Raw genomic sequence first — 20448 nt, 5'->3', positions numbered from 1 at the left:
TATTATTTCTGGATGAAGAATGCATTCTCTTTAATTGATGCTTCAAAGCATTGCTGTTGCTGTTTAGTCCTTGGGGTATTACCCCACATTCACTCAGTTTTTCATTTCATATACACTCTCAGCCGTAAGGACAGACTGGAGAGTTGGTTGAGGCTTGGTAGGACATGTTGGCATGCTTGTGCATGCATGAGCAGCATGGCATGGCGTTCACGCACAGGGAGGAGGTGGCAATGGTCATGTGACGCTGCGCAAGCTTACCTGACAGCCAACTGAGAAAGGTGCGAGCAAAACTTGAACTGGGCGCCTTCACACACGACATGTGCCAAGTTAGTGAACTAGGCAAGCGAGACAGGGACATCCTCTGGGAGTGGTCTTGGGAGTCATGAAAAGACAAGGGCACACAGAAAAGACAAGGGTTTCACTGAAGACACTGTAAAATTGAAACAAAACCTGAATTTCCCCCTGGGGATTAATAAAGTTACTCTACTCTACTACTCTACTACATGCTTTATTGTTGAATGTGTCACCTTAGGGACATTGTCATTTGAAGTTGTTAATTAATGGACGAGGAGATCAGCAAACTTGTTTTATTTTACCATGCATGTGAGAATCTGTACATGTGAGAATTTGCACAGTAATAAGCATGGTTGTGTCTGTGTTTTGCATTAAACAGTTGTATGTGTCCATGTTTTATGCAGGTGACAGAAGACCCGCCCACATGTGACCTTGAAGAAGCTCTTCATTCTATCAAGTGGCTTTGCAGGCAATAGCACAGTTACTACAAGCAACATATTTTGTATCATTCATAATCTGCACAGTAAACTGGCGATTTACCATAGGTTGTGTTTTAAGAACAAGCTGAAAAAAACGCGCAATGTCACATCACAGCATGCGTCTTACTGACAGGCTGTGGAAAGTGCCTTAGAAAGCACGATGAGCACATGCAATTTTACACGACAGCGCCATCTGTAAGTGAATAACTTAAGAAAAATACATCTATGGTTGAAATGCGCTCAGAGTATGGAGCAACCGGTTGTTTCTTAAAAATGAAACCATGCACTGTCTCTGGACTGAAAGGGACTTGCGTGCCTTCACATTCGATACAATTTAGTTTGTTGTACTAATGAATGTAAAAGAAAAGCAGTTAACACGAATGTTGATTGGGGGTTCTTGCATGACTTAGGCTCCATTGTGACGTTATATTTGGAATTTTGCGTCAGTTCTTTTTGGGATATAAATGACCTTAAAATCATGGTATAAGTGATGGGGGCCTCCATGCGGTAGACAGCGTCGGCTAAAATCTTTCATATGATTGTTACGCAAACGCATGTCTGCTGGTGATTTGTCAGACTTGGCCCTCCCTCTCTGTAGGTAACTTATTAAAAGAGTTTGCAGGCGGAGCCGGGCACCGAATGGGATATATTGGGTGGGTACATCATCGCGCACCGGGTACGACTCTGTCCTTTCAGGAAATTTGTGGGGGACTTGAGTGTAAAACGCGTACCTAGGCCACCCAACACAGAAGCAACAATCGTCTAAAAGGGAAGTTTAAACGAATCCAAAATGCCGGCAAACAAAGACAGTGATGGTGGATGGAGGAGCTTTCTCTGGAATTCTGAAAGAAAGGAATTTTTGGGACGTACAGGAAGCAGCTGGTGTAAGCACACTTTTTCCATTTTATGGATGTATTTAAGTCATGTCAACGGTTGATTGAGTAAGTAGGCTTCGCATCGCGCCGATTCCACGGATACCATGCTTTACGCACACCATTTCCTGACTTCAAAATGCATATGGGCACCTGTTTGATCGGACCTCATAACACCGTGTCGTGACTTCATTTCTGCCGGAAAATTCTGACGTAGATTTTATGCTGGGACATTTTCAATATCAATAATCGGGTAGCCGAATTCGTTTCCCCTTTCCGTTCACTTGTTGGAAAGCAACTACACCTTTGAACAAGTAGACGAATGTAGAAGCCTAATTGATATCTATACAATATAGGTTGGAACGAATGGTATTTGGCTAAAACATTGGAAACTAATAGGGGGAACGTAGCTATGACTGCTTTGTATCTATGTATGAAAAGAAAGCTTTGGTTTGTGTCCTTTGAGAAAGAGGTCATTTTGAAGGACGTAATTGAGATTCTATGACTGAAGGCAACAGGAAATGGAATTACTACTACCAAACAGCCTATTTAATCGTTCTCCTTCGACAAATCTTTGATTTTACACCCCAAAACTTATAGGCAGATTCAGAAATTACTTTCACCCTGTCCTTCTCGGTTTCTCTTAAAACAATTAAGGTACTAGGCTATTTGGGACTGGTCTTGGTGCAAATATCACACTCTTATTACACGATGTCGTGTCTGTCATAGCAGTACGCAAAATGGTGAGAGAATTGTGATTTCTTTGTATTATTGGTCAAATGACCTACGTTTCTGTGGATACGACGCTGTAACCTCATGTTAATGTAGCCGACAATGGCCATTGATTAACCAACGATAGTGAATCCCTTTCCTGTTTCCATGTGCCGAACCATCCTCCTGTCATGGAAGCCAGTCTTCGCAGAAGAGAATATTGCCGGCATTTTACTTTTCACATGAACCACTTAAGTCTTGTGACACTTAATCAGTTTTCACCATTCGTTGTTATCTTAGTGAACATGGACTAGGATATGAGAACGACAGCTCACGTGCGTTGTTGTCGCCAAGGCCCTACAGTGCAAAGTTTTCTTGCTTTTTCATTGTACTTTCAGTTTGGCTGTCAATTTTAACAACTGTCCTGTGAAAGTCTCGTCTTTGCAACGAGAACAACTTGTGGCTATTTTTCTACAGTCAAAAGATAAAGCAGTAACAACGTGCGTTATAGCGTGTTAAAAGACTGGCAACAGGCTCCTTAACTTAGTGACTAGTATCATAAATTGTAACGCTACTTTAACATTTGTATTCTTGATCGGGAAAGTGAACGAAACACAGTATGGTTACAGAGCACGTTGGCCAATTATTGTTCGCATCACACGAGGAATTGCAACATTCAGGCGACATCACTGTTGCGCGCGGCACATCTGCCTGGTTACCAGCGTCTGCACTTCCTGGCCTCGGTTTGGGCAAGATGTCTGGAGAAACCCAGTTACTTGAACAGCCATTCTAGTTTATTTTAATGTCAGATGTTAGTCTGCATTGAACTCCCTCCGAGTTAGGTTTCAGTGTCAGTCGAGCTGAGCGAGAAGAACCTCTTGTTACTCTGAGATTATATAATGGGGGAGGGGCTGTACCTCGCGTGAAAGGGAAGTGAAAGGCACTTTTGAAGTACTTTACCTCCGTGTCTTATTAGCCAATAGCAACCCAGAAGAGTTTTTTGAATTGTTGGTTTCAGAGCTGAGTCTGACACCTAGTAGTTAATGCGAGTCTACTGGAGACCGATTATTTATTGTCTCTTGGGGGAGGGGTGGTAATGTTTGTTTTCGGATGGGTAGGGGCAAACCTTTGTTTTTGTTAGAATTGGTTTTGTGAATACAGTTTCAAATTATAGTGAAGGCCATTTGGACAACAGAGAAGTGGGTTTGTTTTCCACCATATTTTTTTATCTCTTTGAAATGTTTTGGACACAAAGTCATTCTCATATTGCCCACTGTGTAACATTTTGGGATGTTCATCTACTACCCAAGCAATGTGAAATGAAATGTGTTTCATGCAAGATTGTAAGGCCACTTTGTCTCAGTGCCAATTTATTGGAAAGTTTATCTTTTAAGTTCCTTGTAAATTTGAATGAGAGTTGTACCAGCCAACCTGTTGTTGTGAGATAGGAATTGGTGTTTCTCAGAAGAAAAAAAAACCAGGGTGGCAACTGATTGCTGACAAGAATTTCAAAAAGAGAAGTGCATGTTTGGATTCACACAAGGCACTGTTTGTAAACTGGCCTGCCTGTCACCAAGAATCGTCAGAATGAGATGTCAGCGTATTTGAACCATGTTAGGCCATACCACGTGCTTATTTATCATCTGTGACACAAAGGAAACAGTGACATCAAACTAGAGAAGCTGTGTCTCCATGAATCTTGACTGAAGCAGCTAATGATGGCATATTACCAAGTCATGACATGTCACAAGTCCACATATTTCAAAACAATGTACTGTAAGGTCGTATTTTAATGATAATCAATTAGTAGGAACAATGACATGTTTGTGAGACCATGGAGGAAATGTTTATCTGTTTTGTGTATATGAGTAAGTTTAAATGCCTAGTATTGGGAAGTCCCAGTATCTCAAACCACATGAGAGGTGAAGCCAAAGCGTCCACTAAGACATTCCAGAACCCCACTGGATCCAATTCCATTTGCACACACTATCTTACTGTTGAAAAGAGTTTGCTCTATGCTGATTGATTCCTGACTATTGACAGCCAATCTGATGCCCCTATAGATGGGTTCTAAAATTTGTTTATAACCTGACTGCGCGAAACTAACTGCGCACAACTCAACCTCTGATTGTTTGAAACCGCTGTCGGTCAAAAAATTAGCTCCCGTGGTTGGCTGCCTGTGTCTTGCCCCTCCTCATAACATTGTGTTGATAAACACTCAAAATCCATGTATATCCTTATCATTACAACTTACTCACAAGACAACATTATGAGTTCATGGAATCTTTTCTATTTAGTATGAAATTCACTAGAACCTCTTAAAACAAAATAAGAAATACTTTCAAAAACTGATCATTTGGGATGTTTCTTTGACTGATCCACCTGTTTCTTTTTCCTTTACAGTTAAAATTTTCATCTTCTACGTGGTCTTCTACGGCTGCTTAGCTGGCATTTTCATTGGCACCATCCAGGCTTTGCTGCTGACCCTTAGTAACTACAAGCCCACGTACCAGGACAGAGTCGCACCCCCAGGTGAGATGTTGACCTGCCGCTTGCCTTTCTCTCTCTCTCTCTCTGTTTCTCTCTCTTTCTCTCTCTCTATGCCCATGTGGGAAATTGACGTAAATGTCAAGACCTGTTGGAGCTTGTTATTGTTGGCTTGCCTTTACTTGAGGTTTTGGTGTACCGAGGAAATTAAGTATCATGCACATCATGCTCTGTTAGTGGTATACTGTGAGGCTATTGTCCATATACCGGTATTATAGATAATACAGCATAACTTTATAATCAATAATAATCCGAACTAATAGTGCGCAGCTAGCCTCACAGATTGTGTTTGACTCATATGGTGTGCGTTAGTTTTCTCCAATGTTATTTGTTGACTGAAGACATGAATGAATGATGGTGGACTATTTTTTCTGAAAATGGTTTTGTGTGAATGACTTGTCTTTGCTGTTGCATGCAGAGAGAAGCAGATCACAGATCTTCATTGTGTGTGTGTGTGTGTGTGTGTGTGTGTGTGTGTGTGTGTGTGTGTGTGTGTGTGTGTGTGTGTGTGTGTGTGTGTTTTGAAGGTCTGTCTGACCTCTCACAGATTCAGCCATGTTGTCCTTCATTGTTCCTCTCTCCTCACTCCGATCCTCCGGTGTGGGAAGGAGATGTTTTCCCAGGGATTATGACTGCTATACCAATAGTGATGTGTTGCTGCTGAGCTGTTAACATCTTACTTTAGTTTGCACAAAACCCAAAGAACGCATCATTTTGTTGTGAGGCGCAGTTATTGGAAACAGATAAACTCTCTTGGCATAAGAAGCCTCCAGAGGTAGATTGTCTTTGTATGTTTCGACCATTAGAAGACGTAGCCTGAGTGAAAACGCTGTACAAGGTTGTTGTTTGGCTTCTGTTGCCTCTGAATTCTCGGAGGAAGTTTTTGTCTCGGTTGCTTGGCATCCATGACAGGGCGCAGCAACGCAACCCACCTCCCCTCGCTGCGTTGTGCCAGTGAGTGTTTGCACAGCGCACACGGCCGCCCTGCCGTTATATATTTAGCCACATTTGTGAAGGGCGCTGGCTTCAAGACAGAAGCCGTTGGCTCCCCTCTGCCAGGGGGCAAGTGGCAGCCATTTCTCCTTCAAGAGGGTTTTTTGTGTGTCTGTGGTGAGCTAGGGGCAGAGGGTGAGGAAGTGAGTTGGGTTTTGAGTGAGTCGCGAGGCGCCCAGTGAGGACTGCCATTGGTGGCATTGATAAGGGGAAGGAGGTGGACGACACGCTCACTGCACCCAGGCTCCGCCCCCCCTCTTTTAGGAGCCAAAAGTTTCCATTGTGAGAGCGGAGCACGTGAGACAGAGTGGGTGAAGGTGTTTGGTGGGGGGTGGTCGGACTGGCTGCCTAGCTGAATGACTTTTTTTCTTTCTTACAAACTCTATACTCTGAAACACGAGCCCACAATACCAGTGGCAGTCTTTCTTTCTCTCTCTCTCTCTCTCTCTCTCTCTCTCTCTCTCTCTCTCTCTCTCTGCCCTTCCAACCCAGTAAGGACTGAGAATGCTTTCTCTCTCCTCCTCCTCCACACATTTCGATAAAAGTATGGAGTGGTTTGTGAACCTTGCCTGCTCTCAGGACACTTTTATCTCCACGCGGGCTCAAACCAAAGTTTGTCAGTGTACAGTGCGGGAATCAGCAGCCGAGTAGGGGGGTAGGAGAGAGAAAAAAGAAAGAAAGAAAAAAAAGGGTGCTATTTGAAAACAATACTAGGTTCCTCCCACTTTGACTCCTCTTCTCACTCTACCAATGCCACGCCTTATTTTGGCCTCGTGTGCGACTTTGTGTGTGGAAAATTACCGCCAAGCTTCGAGCACAAGGCTCATCTGAGCAGAGAGAGAGACAGAGAGATAATAAAGTCATGTTTGGCCTCAATGTTAACTCCCATGTTTTGTGCATAATTATATTTAGACCATAGACTTATTTAGTCCTGTGGGAATTGTGAATGTTCTGGGGCTTATTGACTGGAGTCTATTTGAACCATCCATCCACTCTGGGAAGTTTGCCGGTGTAAAAATGCCCAACAGGTGTCTGATGTTGGTAGTACTTAAGCCTTTCAATGAGGCATTTTCAATATGTCCAGAGAAATGCCGTATCACTTACACTGTTAAGGTTTACAACCAGTACATGACCCTGCAGTGTAGTGCCTCTCATTCACCAGAATTCTCACAATTGGGATCTTCTTTTGGTTTATCAGGTTTATCGCACACTCCACGGTCGGAAAAGGGAGAAATCCAGTTTTCCATGGTTGACCCAGCATCATACACTGACAGCGTGGCTGCTATAGATAAACTGCTGGGCACCTACGACGCTCAGAAGCAGGAGGATATGACCAAGTTTGAAGATTGTGGTGGTGGTAAGTACATGTTAAGATTCTTTCTTTCTTTCTTTCCCTAAAGATATGTTCATCTGTTTATTTGCCAATTGAGCAAGGACAAGTGTAATAGCAGATTTATTTATCTTATCTTTTGCAATGGTGATTTTCTACATACGTTTTGTAAGACAATAACCACAGTGACAAAGAAACTCAGTCAGTAACAGACGTAAAGGACTGAATATGTAACATAACCAAATGCGCAATCCTTTCCCCCCTTTTTCACGAGTCTCTGATGGTTAATTGGTTGATGGATACATTCGATACAACCTTTGGCCAAAGAATGTAAGACGCCGCTAACATAGCCTACTATACAAAGTTCAGTTTTGAGCTCAAGTTCTTCATCTACGAGCTTAACTGTCTTCATGTTTGCGATGAGGTCCAATTTCACTGTGGATTAGTTCAAGGTTGAATTTGAATTGGTGGTTTGCCTCCATTCAGTCAGTACCACTATTCCAAAGGCAACTTTTCCAAGCTACAGTATTCTACATGCATATGTTGTGTTCAGCTGGGTAATCTGGTAGTTCACGTGGTGCTTTAGTCCAGGAGGGATTTTGGGCAACCTGATGAAAAGCCCTCATCACTCTCAGCATCTCTGCCAGGAGTGGATCAGCAGCACCGCAGTTGTGCTGCTAAATAAATAATAGATATAATGGTCTGTGTCTGGTGCTGTTGATGAAGCCCTTGATGTCCTCCAAGGGGGGGCCAAGAGGAGCGGCCGTGTTCATCATCATAAAGGTGGCCGTGTTGACAACACTAACGTTGCCTCTGGTACCCAATTCACCAGTCAATTTATTTTGTTATATTTTTGTGAATGCAGTGCACCTCTCCCAGGATTCTCTAAACATACTATGGAAGCCACTCTCTCTGGAAACATTATACTTGGTTTCACTTGGTTCAATCGTGTAAACGAGCTATGCTTCTTTCATTTTTTTGCAAGCCTTTGCATATCTAATGTATGTTGTGACCTTGCTAAGATGGAGGGTTTTTTGCATTTGGTTTCTAGAAACAGCAGGTGACTACAAGGAGCGTGGTCCCCTGGACGGTGAGGGAGGCGTGAGGAGGGCCTGCCGCTTCGACAGGGACTGGCTGGGCAGCTGCTCCGGCTCCGACCCCAGCTACGGCTTCAAGGACGGCAAACCCTGCCTCATTGTCAAGCTCAACCGCATTGTCTTCTTCAGACCAAGGGTAAGACACCAGAGCTCATTTATTTATATACTGTATTGTATTCCTCTCCCAAAACCCAAGACAAATTCCCTTCGAGGCAATGAAGGTTTTCATTCATTCTCGTCCTCTCATGTGTTGGTCAGTGTTGGATGTTACTTAGATATGCTTTCGTTTGCTTATGCCAACCTGGGATTTTGAAGGTCTTTCGATTACCAGTCCCTACAGTGACTTTTATGAATGTTTGTGACCATACTTATTCTTCAATCCACAGTGCCAGTTATATGGTTTTCATATATTGAGGTCAAGCAGGGAAATTGAAGTAGTTGAAATCAACAGTCCATGGTCATTACCTTCGCCAAGGAGGTTATGTGATCTGTCTGAGCTTTTTGGAATATGTGGCACTGGATTGTAACGAATGAATCCAGGTTGCCCATCAATGCCAAAGTTACACTTAACAATATCACAACTCTCTGTACGTAGATTCTCATTCATCCAGCTCACGTTGGTAAAAAAGCTTAGTTGTAGGTAACTGGACTTCTTTTTGGAGTTTGAAAATAGGCTTTGCCTTCCACTGGGAAACGTCATAAGCAGCATTGTTTGGGAATTGATGACTTATACAACTGTTTTTTTTTTCCTGTTTCAGGCTCCTGCTAGCAACGGCACCATCCCTGCTGAGGCCCAGTCTCGGTCCCTGGGCAACACAATTCCCATGTACTGCACCACCAGGGTAAGGGTAACAGGATAAAGTACACCAGACATGCTGACATCAGGGCCATTTGGGTGCATTCATCTTTTCATCACACTAGAATTATAAATGTGGCCTATTGAGGTGTTAGCAACAGTGCTCCAAACAGTGTGATTAGCTTTTGAAGAGTATCCATACCTCTGCTTTCCTGTTTGATTCTCTTCCATGAGTTTCTTTTTTTTTTTTTTATTATCCGTCTCATTTGAGAGGTGTCTCAGAACACACACTTCAGCAATGTTGCCTTGTTTGACTGGTCCCCTCTAAACCCCAATCCTGCTTTTGTGTTTTTTTTAACAGAGAGAGGAGGACAAAGGCAAGGTGACCGACATCCAGTACTTCGGCTTCCAGGGCGGCTTCCCCATGCAGTACTATCCCTACTACGGCAAGGCCCTGCACCCCCAGTACCTGCAGCCGCTGGTGGCCGTCAAGTTCAACAACCTCACCTACAACGAGGACCTGCGCATCGAGTGCAAAGTGTATGGAGCCAACATTGGGTACAGCGAGAAAGATCGCTACCAGGGACGCTTTGAAGTCAAACTGCACGTCAAGTCCTCATGACCACAGCTATGATCCATATAGCACTGTTCTCTGCTCATTTCAACACATACTGAATTAGCAACAAAAAATTGAAAAAATCAAAAATAAAAACTGATTAAAAAAAAAGTGCAAAAAAAGAAAAAAACACGACTAGTCTTGAACAAAACTCTCATAACCTATGGGACCTACACTTAATCTGTATGCTTTACACTAGCTTTCTCTGCATATGTCTAGGGATAGAATGTAAATTACAAGGAAGCGATAGCAGGTAGCAATAGCAAAAGTATTTATTCTACTGTAAATGAAAATATTCCTTGAGCCATGGGACATTGTTCATTTATGACTGTAAATTATGATTCCACTACTACTGATGTAGCGAGCAGTGTTTTCTGTCCCCTAAGTATTTCTGCCTAGTGTGGTTTCTATATATTTTGGAGTGTGCAGTGCTGTAATCGCATACAGTGGTCCTTTCCAAGCCATGGTGTAATTTCTGTCGTCTTATGTGAGTACGCTTTAGTGGTCCAAGGTGTGTGTGTGTGTGTGTGTGTGTGTGTGCGCGCGCGCACGTCTTTCTGTGTACGTCACCCTAAATGTTTGTCTATGTGTACATGTGTGGGCTTTGTAGTAATTTTGTGTGTGTGTCTGTATGCGAAAGAGAACGTGTGTCTGTATGAGTATGAATGTGTGTGTGTGTGTGTGTGTGTGTGTGGTGCAGTGAGAAAGGACGTATGTACTTGACTAACTGAAAATACTGGCATGGTACACCCTAGTCTCTTGAGTTTTGTGTGTGTGCATGTGAGTGTGTGTGTGTGGAGGGCTGCGCTTGGTGGAATCCATCTATTTGTCTCTTGTGTCTTTTCATTTGATCATGGGAAATTTTAATTTTTATGTCACATTTTTTCCTCCTTTCTTTTTTTCTTCTTTTGGATCATCTTGCGATGGGTTATGGGGGTTGATTTACATTTCTGTTGAATACTTTTTTTTCCTCCTTCCTTTAACTTTTCACGTCTAGACCAGTGTGTGTTTCAGCCTAAATGTTTTGTCACCTTAGCGGCAAAAGTGGCAACTCAGAGCTTTCAAAAAAAAAACTTCTTTTTGTTGCTGGAGACATCACAATGTGGTGTAACTTTCTAATGAATGTTTTAGCCATTTTCATGGTGGAAGAGTTTTATATTTATGCAGTTGTACAATTTTTTTTTCTGCAGGAAAAAAAGTGTAATGTTTGAATCCAAAATACCAAAGTCACTGGTCACAAACGTTAGAGATACTCATCAGATGCAATGCAGTACCCCTTGTAATAGGATGTTTTGTCGGTGTTTGAAGTGAATTTCAATGTTGAAACATCAGAACATCTTGTCAAGAGTTTCGACCACTCTTGTCATTTTATTTAATCTGAAAAAGACCTAAACAAAATAAAACAGACAATACTTTGTCAGAGTCACTTTTTGTTTTTATTTAAATATCTTTTGTCATCAGAAAAGCAAAACAAAACAAAATCATCCATCCAGAATCTTGAAGAAATACTGTACCTGGAAAAGAAAATAGAATGAGACGTCCAAAGGGCACAGAGCGTTTTCAGTCAGCAATGTTGGACAGTAACTAACTTGACCATGATGACGTCAAACTAAACATTTCTGTTAAATATTTCATCTTAATTTTGCAAGTATGATGACTGGAGGAGGAAAACCCGGGATAACAAAAGACAACTGTTACTCAATCATATGCAGTGTGTGTGTTAAAGAGTGTGTGTGACACTAGACCTGGGGCCCTTGGAATGTAGCGGCTCGGCCCGTCACTCGGCCAATGATTAACAAGGAGCCGATTGTCCACAGGCCGCTCAACAGATCAGGAACGCGCAACAATGCTGGTCCAGTCGGTCAAACCCTCCTCTTGTCATCTCTCTCTCTCTCTCTCTCTCTCTCTCTCTCTCTCTCTCTCTCTCTCTCTCTCTCTCTCTCTCTGTCTCTCTTTCCCTCTGACCCCACTCTCTAGTCTAAAGTGACCTTGCTGTTCCCTGCCCCTCTTCTCTAGCCTTGCGCGCCATTCTACATTCTTCCGCCAAAAGATTGGCTCCGTACTACGAAATGAAATGGTAGTATTACGGGATGGTCAAGACCAGGCTACCTCTTCCCCTCTTCCTGAAGCCAAAACGAGATGGGCCCAGCCTCCACCTCCACCTCCACCTAGTCTGCTGGGTCATGGGACTAGGAGCCTGGGCAGGCAGCTCTGCTTATAGCGGCCATTCTCCTCCTACCTCTGCTCTCACGAGAGGCCTGACAGTTGTGATGGCAAAGTGTTGTAATTGAAGTGACCCCTACTTGAAATCAGCTCCATTGAATGGGATGGATCTTTTTTTTCTTTCTTCCCCCCCACCTAACCGCCACTGAGGAGGTTATACCAGAGACGGTTTATTATGTTGGCCTGTTTATTTAGTATCTTCTTTGTGCAGATGGGCATGGCAGCGACCTGTTCCCTCTTGCTGTAACTACATCATAACAACATTTCTATGATATTACCGAGAGCCTTATTAACAGATTAAGACTTGGTTATTACAAGTCTTTGTTTAGCTGCATTGATGGAGGTCTGCGCTCTGAGTGCCCTTCCAGTTTTACAGTGTTACGCTAGGTGTGTGTGTGTGTGTGTGTGCGCACGCACAGCTCGCAGTCTTTCCTGGGTGGGATGAATGAAGAGCATGTTTGTATTGAACTGTCCCCTCCCAGTCCCTACCTCCAACACGTTGTCCTCGGGCAGGTCTGTGCAGTGGACGGCGTTCTGTACTTTGCTCTTGCCGTAGAGCGCTCGTAAAGTGTACGGCCGCAGGTGGCGGGCAATCTCCTGTGAAAAGAAAGCAGCACAAAGCCCACACCGTGTCAAAATGTTGGGGTGTAAAATGTGTTAACGAATCAAAGACCAACAACAAGGACAACAAGACTGGGGCTTTTATAGGCATTCAGACGCCAATTCACCCACAGTCTAGCCCCCATGAATCCAAGCTTTTCTAAGGGGCTCAATGTGCTGTGTTTCCCATTTATTTCAAGGGTGCCAAATGGCCTCTGGCAGGGTAGAGAAAGGCACACTTCGGGAGCATGGTCTTGGCGGAACACTGAAACACATAGCATTGGGCTCTAGGCTAGCAGAACACAGCAGTCAGTCCAAGCAAAACTAACCAGAAGTGGTCACTAAAATAAAAAAGCCAGTTTTTTTTTCTGCCAGGTTAAGACTTGTTTGAGTTCACCAGCTGAGCATCTGATTCCCTTTCAAAGCAACACCAAGCAATATTCTTCGACTCGTTAGAGCCCCATCATGACTAGAAGTACAATTCTTAATCCCCAGCTGTTGTAAAATACTTCATGGTGTAGTGCGGTGATCGAGTGTCAAGGTCAAGGACACATGCACCTGGTCAGAAGGTTCTTGACTCACATCAGGAACAGTCTCACACTGCAAGATCAACTCCTCCACCTTACTCTCAGGTGGATGTGGAGTTTGCGCTAAAAATACATTGAAAAGAGTGCTATTTTTTTTTAGAGTGTTGCTGCTGCCGTATCTGGTGTAGTCCGCACCACTGATTAGAATGGAAGCCACCTGTTGCTATGGCTGTCTTTGAATTTGACACAGCCAGTTTAGCCCCACCGTCAGCCTTGGTCACTACATCTCCAGGCATCCCCTTTCATTCATAACCAGGTCCTCCTGCAGTCCAGACCCAGTCTCCAGCCTGCAACCTCTGATATTCTGTAGGAGGCAGACATGCTACCAAGTGCTACCTGCAAGTCAGGTGTCTACACCAAGCTCTTCTAGCTGGCATCCACTACACTTGCTTACATTGGGTTGGTGCTAGAAGGCATTCAACTCGACTTTGGGCTGGCTGAGATCCTCTAACATCGCCATTGAGACTGGTGTGTGTGTGTGTGTGTGTTGTCTACATGCGAGTCTGTGTGCGTGTGTACTCCCCCTTCAGAGTTGGCGTCTATCAGGGATCCATTCCAGCCATCCGAGGCAACAGCCAGATATCTGACTGGTCCCAACGAAAATGGATCCTGATGGAAATGGTCTCAAGGACACGGACGCAGCTCTACTCAGCTCTACTGTCCTCTGCTAATCTCCCACCATGAGGAAACATGACTCCCCCCGGGCGGGCGGGTGGGGGGGCAGATAGATACAGGAGGGGAGGGGAGGGAGGGGCTCGGCAGCCCACTATAGTGTAAATAAGCCATGGGGGAGTGTGGAGAAGTTATGAGGGGGATGGGGGAGGAGAGGAGTATGGAGAGAGCAACAGGCATCCATCCAATCCAGTCGACGTAACCTCTCCTCCCCATTGTCTTCTCTGACGGCAGAGCCACTTGGAAGAAGCACACACTTAACGGCTCAAGAAGCATTTACTGAACACACATACAAGCCCTTCCCTTGCATGGGTGCACACACACGCACACGCACACACACACACACACACACACACACACACACACACACGCACACGCACACGCACACACACACACACACACACACACACGCAAGAAGTACCTGAGGACCTCACACAAACTGAGTGCCAATTACCTTTGCCCATGATGTTTAGAGGAATGATCTGGAGACCACACACTGCCGTGGGAGATAGGTAGTCACCTCTCTGATGATTATAGTTTTGGGGGTGAATGGAAGAGGAAAATACAAGGGTTTGTGCCACGGCTGAGAACTCACCCATGGCCCAGTGGGATTTACTACATGATGCCGCTTTAACCATTTCAGCTGCTTGAGAACAATACTTTTGGTAGTTGTTTACAGAAAATGCCATCTATTTCTGGAAGCAGATGGATTCCTTCTGTTCTGGCTGCACATGGTTCCCATGGCTGTAAGCCCAAAGGGATCAAACATAATCATGCCGGACCGTAGAGCTACTACCATCCAAATCACTTGCTCCTTGCGGTAGGCTTTTGGATATCAAAATTACTCTGGACAGTCTGAATAAAGCATGTGATGTTAGTTTAGAAGTTTATGTACAAAGTTGCATATGCAGGGGCGCACTGCAGTAACTGCATGTAAAGCCCACCACATATGGGCTTTCATGCCCATGACGACCCAGGTTCGAGTCCATCCTGGGTCCTTTGCCAGCCCTGACCCTAGTCTCTCTCCCACTCTCTTCCCGTCATACTCGACTGTCCAATAAACAGTAGATACAAAACACCCTTAAAATACTGTTTAAAAGTTGCATATGCATATAGCCGTGCATATAACAGTATACAAATGTATCCACATCATCTGAATAAAAAAAAACCCCACATATTGTTTACCTGAGGTGAACATTTTTGCACCACAAAACTTTTTTTAGGGCAGCCATCAATACTTAGTAGGCCATCACGGAAAGGTTTCAAAACAAAATATTGTTTTGCTAATTTATCCAGCAATAAACTGAGTACAGCTAATAACGATCAACAACCGCTTGCCCGGGAAAGCATCAGCTTGCCCGGAAAGCTTCAAACAAGCTCCAAATCTGCAGTAAGCCGGAAGCAAGTTTTACATGGGTGCCAACAGAGGGAAAGGTCCTCCACTTCTTCCTTCACCAGCAGACAGACAGCACCTCAGTATGTTTACATGCACAACTCAGCTGATCAGAGGTATATACTGTAAAGTAGAAGTAGAAGTACTCTTACTGGTGTAATTACAACACCAGTACATGACCTTCCATAGTTTGTACACTAGTTATTCCACTGAACCTCTAAAACGAGGTAGATGGATACACTGTTAAGAGTAATTCTACTTTTACAAACTTCTGTAATAGCCGTAAAAACTGGGCTTGGTCTTTCTTCTCATACTGAGTAGCCCTCCACTCCTCCCAAATGAAAGTTTTGCTTTCAACAGCATCCCGGTCCACCCAGTTGGTTCTTCTAACAGAGTTGAAGATTGCCTTTCTCACTTTGTTCCTGCTGTGCGAGAACCAGCAAGGGGAACGGGCGAGGGCGAGAAGGGGGAAACATGAGAGTTGGACCCGCTGGAACCTTTCCCAGCCAAAGCCGTCTCTCTGTAATTGCATTAGTTACCCACAAGTGACCTGAAGCCAGTAACTACAATTCCACTCTAATGAGACCAGCAGAGCCCAGGGACAGAGAGAGACCAGAGAGAGAAGGAGAGGACAGAGAGACTAGAGAGAGAAGGAGAGAACAGAGAGAGAAGGAGAGGACAGAGAGAGAACAGAGAGAAAAGGAGAGGACACAGAAAGAGAGAGGGAGAGAGAAAGAGAGAGAGAAAAACAACAAGAGAGATCAGAGAAAGAGAGAGAGAAAGAAAGGGAGGGGGAGAGAGAGCGCTCAGACAATAATTGTCTGTTTCCAAATGGATGGGTCCGGCCTGGGCAGTTTGTAGGCGGGCGAGATGGCTGGCTGGCTGGCTGTCCACACGTGTTGTTAGCTCGACGTCATTAGCACAGCTAATTACGTTTTGATAATCACAACAAGAGGAACTTCCACAGTCCACACACACCGGGACTGGGAATTCACGGAGGCCTAAAAAGTAAACCTGCCGCGGTTTAAAAATAGCACCCCTTTGGTCCTTCCCAGAAGCACACCAATGACATTGGACAGTGAACATTCCTTTCTGTCCTACTATCGTGTTTACGTGACGAGAGCAGCAGCTTCCATTGGAACTGTGTATGCTATTGCTATCTATGTGTATCTCTTGTGAACACAGAGTCACGGACAGACAGACAGTACAGCAGCACACACTCTTAAATAAACGATGTGACTGGTGAGGCGGAGCCAATCAAATCCCGTCTCAAAGTTTTACGTGCCTAGTGTGGCTGCACTTCAGTTCAGTGTTATGACAGCAATTTCAGTCAGTCTGTCTGTCTGTCTGGGAGCCCATCTCTGAATGTCCTGCACCAACCCCCTCCAGCAAAACACACACACACACACACACACACACACACACACACACACACACACACACACACACACACACACACACACACACACACACACACACACACACAGTCTTTCTCTCAGTCTCTATCTCTCAACACTTCAAACACACACACACACACACACACACACACACACACACACACACACACACACACACACACACACACACACACACACACACACACACACACACACACACACACACACACACACACAGTGGGTGTGCAGGGGAACATCAATACTGATGACAAACTGACGTAATACGCTGTCTGACTGAACTGAGCCAGGCACAAACAAGTCTACCTCGTCATGGTACCCCCTCCTCCTCCTCCTCCTCCTCCTCCTACTACTACTCCTCCTCTCCTCCTCCTCCTCCTTTCGCTCCCCCTCCCTTCCCCTTTCTCTACCTCGTAATGGTACCTCCTCCTCCTTCTCCTCCTCGCTCTCCCCTCCCCTCCCCTCTCCTCTACCTCGTCATGGTACTACCTCCTGCCCTCTCATCCTCCTCCTGTCTCTCCCCCACTCCTCTCCTCTCTGACAAAATGGAGCCTATCTGTGCCAGTGCCATTCCTCGGACTCTGCCAAATAAACATCTGGCTTTGGCTCTCGCTGAGTGTAGCGCTGTCTCAGTCACAGAGGAGCAAGAGGTATACCAGGCAGGGACTACACTGAGTAGATCAGCTTGTGTGTGTGTGTGTGTGTGTGTGTGTGTGTGTGTGTGTGTGTGTGTGTGTGTGTGTGTGTGTGTGTGTGTGTGTGTGTGTGTGTGTGTGTGTGTGTGTGTGTGCGAGAGAGTGGTTTGTGTGTGTGTGAGAGGGAGAGAGAGAAACAGCTAATTCATGTGTAAGTTAGCTGTATAGCCGCATAACTGTCCATGAACATGACAGTGTGTTTGTGTCAGAGCATGAGTATTTAATTACCATTTATCAGTTTATGTGTGTGACTATGTGTGTGTGTGCACTGGGGTCATTCCACAAAAACATTGTGGTGTCCCGAACTAAAAAAACGAAATCGCTCTGCCACATCTGCGTAATTACGACCAGGCCAGAGTGAGAGAGTGTTTACAAAAAATGGAAAAAGCAAAAAACAGGTCTGCCCACAGATAGCCATAATTGGATAAAACATCAACATGACTTCTTTACATAGCTTGACTCTCATACAGAGAGGCATAAGGCAGATTGTCATAAAAGTCATTGTGTCCGTCATCCCTACCTTGGTACTTAACCATGTTGCTAATCAACGCAGGCACGACATGGACACACACACACACACACACACACACACACACACACACACACACACACACACACACACACACACACACACACACACACACACACACACACACACACACACACACACCAGCAGCAGCAGCAGCAGCACAACAGTGCCAGTGTGTGAGGGTGTGGCATCTGCGTGCAGAAAATGTCCCCCAGGATACAGTGCAAAAGGCTAACCGCTCTGTGAATACAACAGCAGAGGAGAGGAGGGGACTCAAGTGAAAAGTAGTGGAACAAGTAACAGCAGGCAGGACCAACAACTAGGACACACACCACCTCCTTGAACGAGGAGAGGATGGAGAAGGTCATCAGCTCTCTCCCTCTCCCTCTCTCTCTCTCCTTTAAGAGGCATGGCACAGCACAGGATGGCTAGATAAGGGTTATTGTCCTCCAATATCTCAGTGTGGACAAAATAATCTGAAAAGCTTTTTTGATCTGCATCCTTGAATGCGTATCAAGACCCTGATACGCATTTGTCTTCGGAAAACAATGTAGTTCCGGAAACAATCGGATTTGGAGCAATCTGGGAGAAATGACGGCAATATTAAGGGGGGGGCGGAGAGGATACACTCTGTTTGTCTGGACTGAAGGCTGCTTATGAGGCCCGGGACTTGGCGTTTTCACATGAGTAGCTTAAATAGCCGTTTGTTTTGTTTTCCACCGGCCAGCCATTGCGTTGCACACTGTGTGGCTCTCTGGAAAAAACAAGAGCCAATCGTCAGGAAAAAGTGAGGAGGTCTTAGTTGAAGTTCAGGCAGCCCATGTCACATGGCACGGCCCCTAACCTGCTCCCATTGACGCGCTGATGTAAGAGTGCTTTAATTAAGCTGCGATCAATGCCCTGGAGCAGAGCTGAAACCCAGAGAGAGAGAGAGAGAGAGAGACAGGGAGAGAGACAAACAGAGACAGAGAGAGACAGAGAGAAAGGAAGCAGTAGAGAAATAGATGGAGAGAATGACGCTGTGAGATAGAGAGAAACAGATGGAAAAGGTGGAGACAGAGGAAGAGCATACTGCCATGGTTACTATTGGACTGTGCCCTTTTGCTATTCCAGGAGCCACAATGACGGCAAACAACAACAACAACAACAACAACGACAACAAGAAACCACACAAAACCGGACAGGACCATTCAAATGAAATACGCATTGTCAACCAGCCCATTAGCGAACAACAGGCAATAAAGCGCCAATCTGTTTAACGTGCTATTAGAGGCATGATGCGTTCTTCTCATATTACGCCAGAGGGGAATCTCCCGATGAAGTGCTGATGGACTTGAATTGCCTCCCTCCACTGGCATAAGGGACAACCAGGATCAATTTTAGTTAACTCAATTACAGACATCCCGTCTTTGTTCGTTTGTCCTTTTTTTCAAGTAATATGGGGGTGGGTTGTGGAGGGAATAAATGAAGAGAGAACAACAGAGCTCTTCATGCAGCATTTCATGGTCAATGCTAGTATTCTGCTGAAGGGGAGGGTGGAGGTCTGGTGCTGCTAGACCAAATGAATACTAGCTCAAACCGCTTCAGGAGCGATCTGTTGCATGCAAACTGCTGCTGACTGACTGCTGCGGCCCAGCCAGAAACACAGGGCTGCTGCTGCTGCTGCGTCCAGTTGTGTATTTATAATCTTTAGCACACAGCGGACTACACACACAGCAAGCTAAATTAGCAGCTTTCAATTCGCACACAGCAGACAGGGCAATCCGGCATAGTTGAGGTCCAGTTGCCAAACAGGGATATAAATGGATTTCTGGTGAGACTTGGGCGATGGAGCTACTGTACAGCATGCCTGAAAACAACAACAAACAACAGCAAAAATCCCATCAATTCTTTCCACACATTCTCAGATTAAAAATGTTTAATAACTGGCATGTGTGTGATATGTTTTCCCCCTGGCAAGAGCAACTTGAGAACATTTATGCATTCTGGTGCTGATTTAGTGCCAGAGAAAACCCCAACCCCGCCCAACATTTCAGGGAGTTGATCCACATGGCAGAAATCTGGCTTAAAAAAAAACAAAAAACTCGGTTTTCCTTGTTTTTATGGCTTGAGGATTTCTGGGAACAACCTCTGCTAGCACCACATATGGGCAAACAACATTATCACCAGTTGTAAAATTTGAATAGCATTTGAATACTATGAACTGAAGGTAATGTATCCAAGGCACTCAATACAATGGACATTTAGCCATTATATTAAAGCTATTTAACTTATTTTTTCGAAGAGTGCCTTGGATACTTCATCTTCAGTTCATTATATTTTCTATTAGGGAAGACAACTTTCATCCTACACTTAAAGACTAACGCTGCGGCCCTCCAAACTTACTCTTTTGTTTTGTTCAATATTTGAATATTATCTGATGTTAAGCTAAAAATGAAGATAACGTGGAAGATGTGCCATTCAGTACAGTGAGAGAGATCCACATGACCCCATTAACAGGCGAACTAGGTCATCATTATCATACTGCTATCAACTATTTGATACCGCAGCCACTGAAACATCACTACTGTTTTATACTTCTCCACATTTAAAAAACACT

The 20448-nt window shown here is 44.6% G+C and overlaps 2 protein-coding genes across 4 annotated transcripts in view; one reads left to right on the top strand and one right to left on the bottom strand.

Annotated features, from left to right (window-relative positions):
* The first annotated feature begins 1259 nt into the window (after positions 1–1259).
* On the top strand, positions 1260–11157 carry atp1b1a (ATPase Na+/K+ transporting subunit beta 1a). The gene is made up of 6 exons (XM_063201653.1): positions 1260–1657; positions 4760–4888; positions 7095–7253; positions 8278–8459; positions 9082–9165; positions 9481–11157. Exons 1-6 carry the CDS (start codon positions 1564–1566, stop codon positions 9739–9741), a joined length of 909 nt encoding a protein of 302 aa, XP_063057723.1. The 5' UTR covers positions 1260–1563; the 3' UTR covers positions 9742–11157.
* nme7 (NME/NM23 family member 7) overlaps positions 11148–20448 on the bottom strand; it is a 50466-nt gene continuing 41165 nt past the window's right edge. For all 3 annotated transcript variants that reach the window (XM_063201641.1, XM_063201640.1, XM_063201642.1), the window contains exons 11-12: positions 12448–12555; positions 11148–11249 (exon numbers count right to left, since the gene is read on the bottom strand). In XM_063201641.1, the coding sequence (XP_063057711.1) occupies positions 11217–11249; positions 12448–12555 (141 nt within the window). In that variant the 3' untranslated portion in view covers positions 11148–11216. The remainder of the gene's footprint in view (positions 11250–12447; positions 12556–20448) is intronic.

The sequence above is a fragment of the Engraulis encrasicolus genome, chromosome 6 (assembly GCF_034702125.1).
Source record: "Engraulis encrasicolus isolate BLACKSEA-1 chromosome 6, IST_EnEncr_1.0, whole genome shotgun sequence".
NCBI classification, from domain to species: domain Eukaryota; kingdom Metazoa; phylum Chordata; class Actinopteri; order Clupeiformes; family Engraulidae; genus Engraulis; species Engraulis encrasicolus.
Note: the sequence above shows the minus strand (reverse complement) of the source record. Positions and strands in the feature narration are given on the sequence as shown.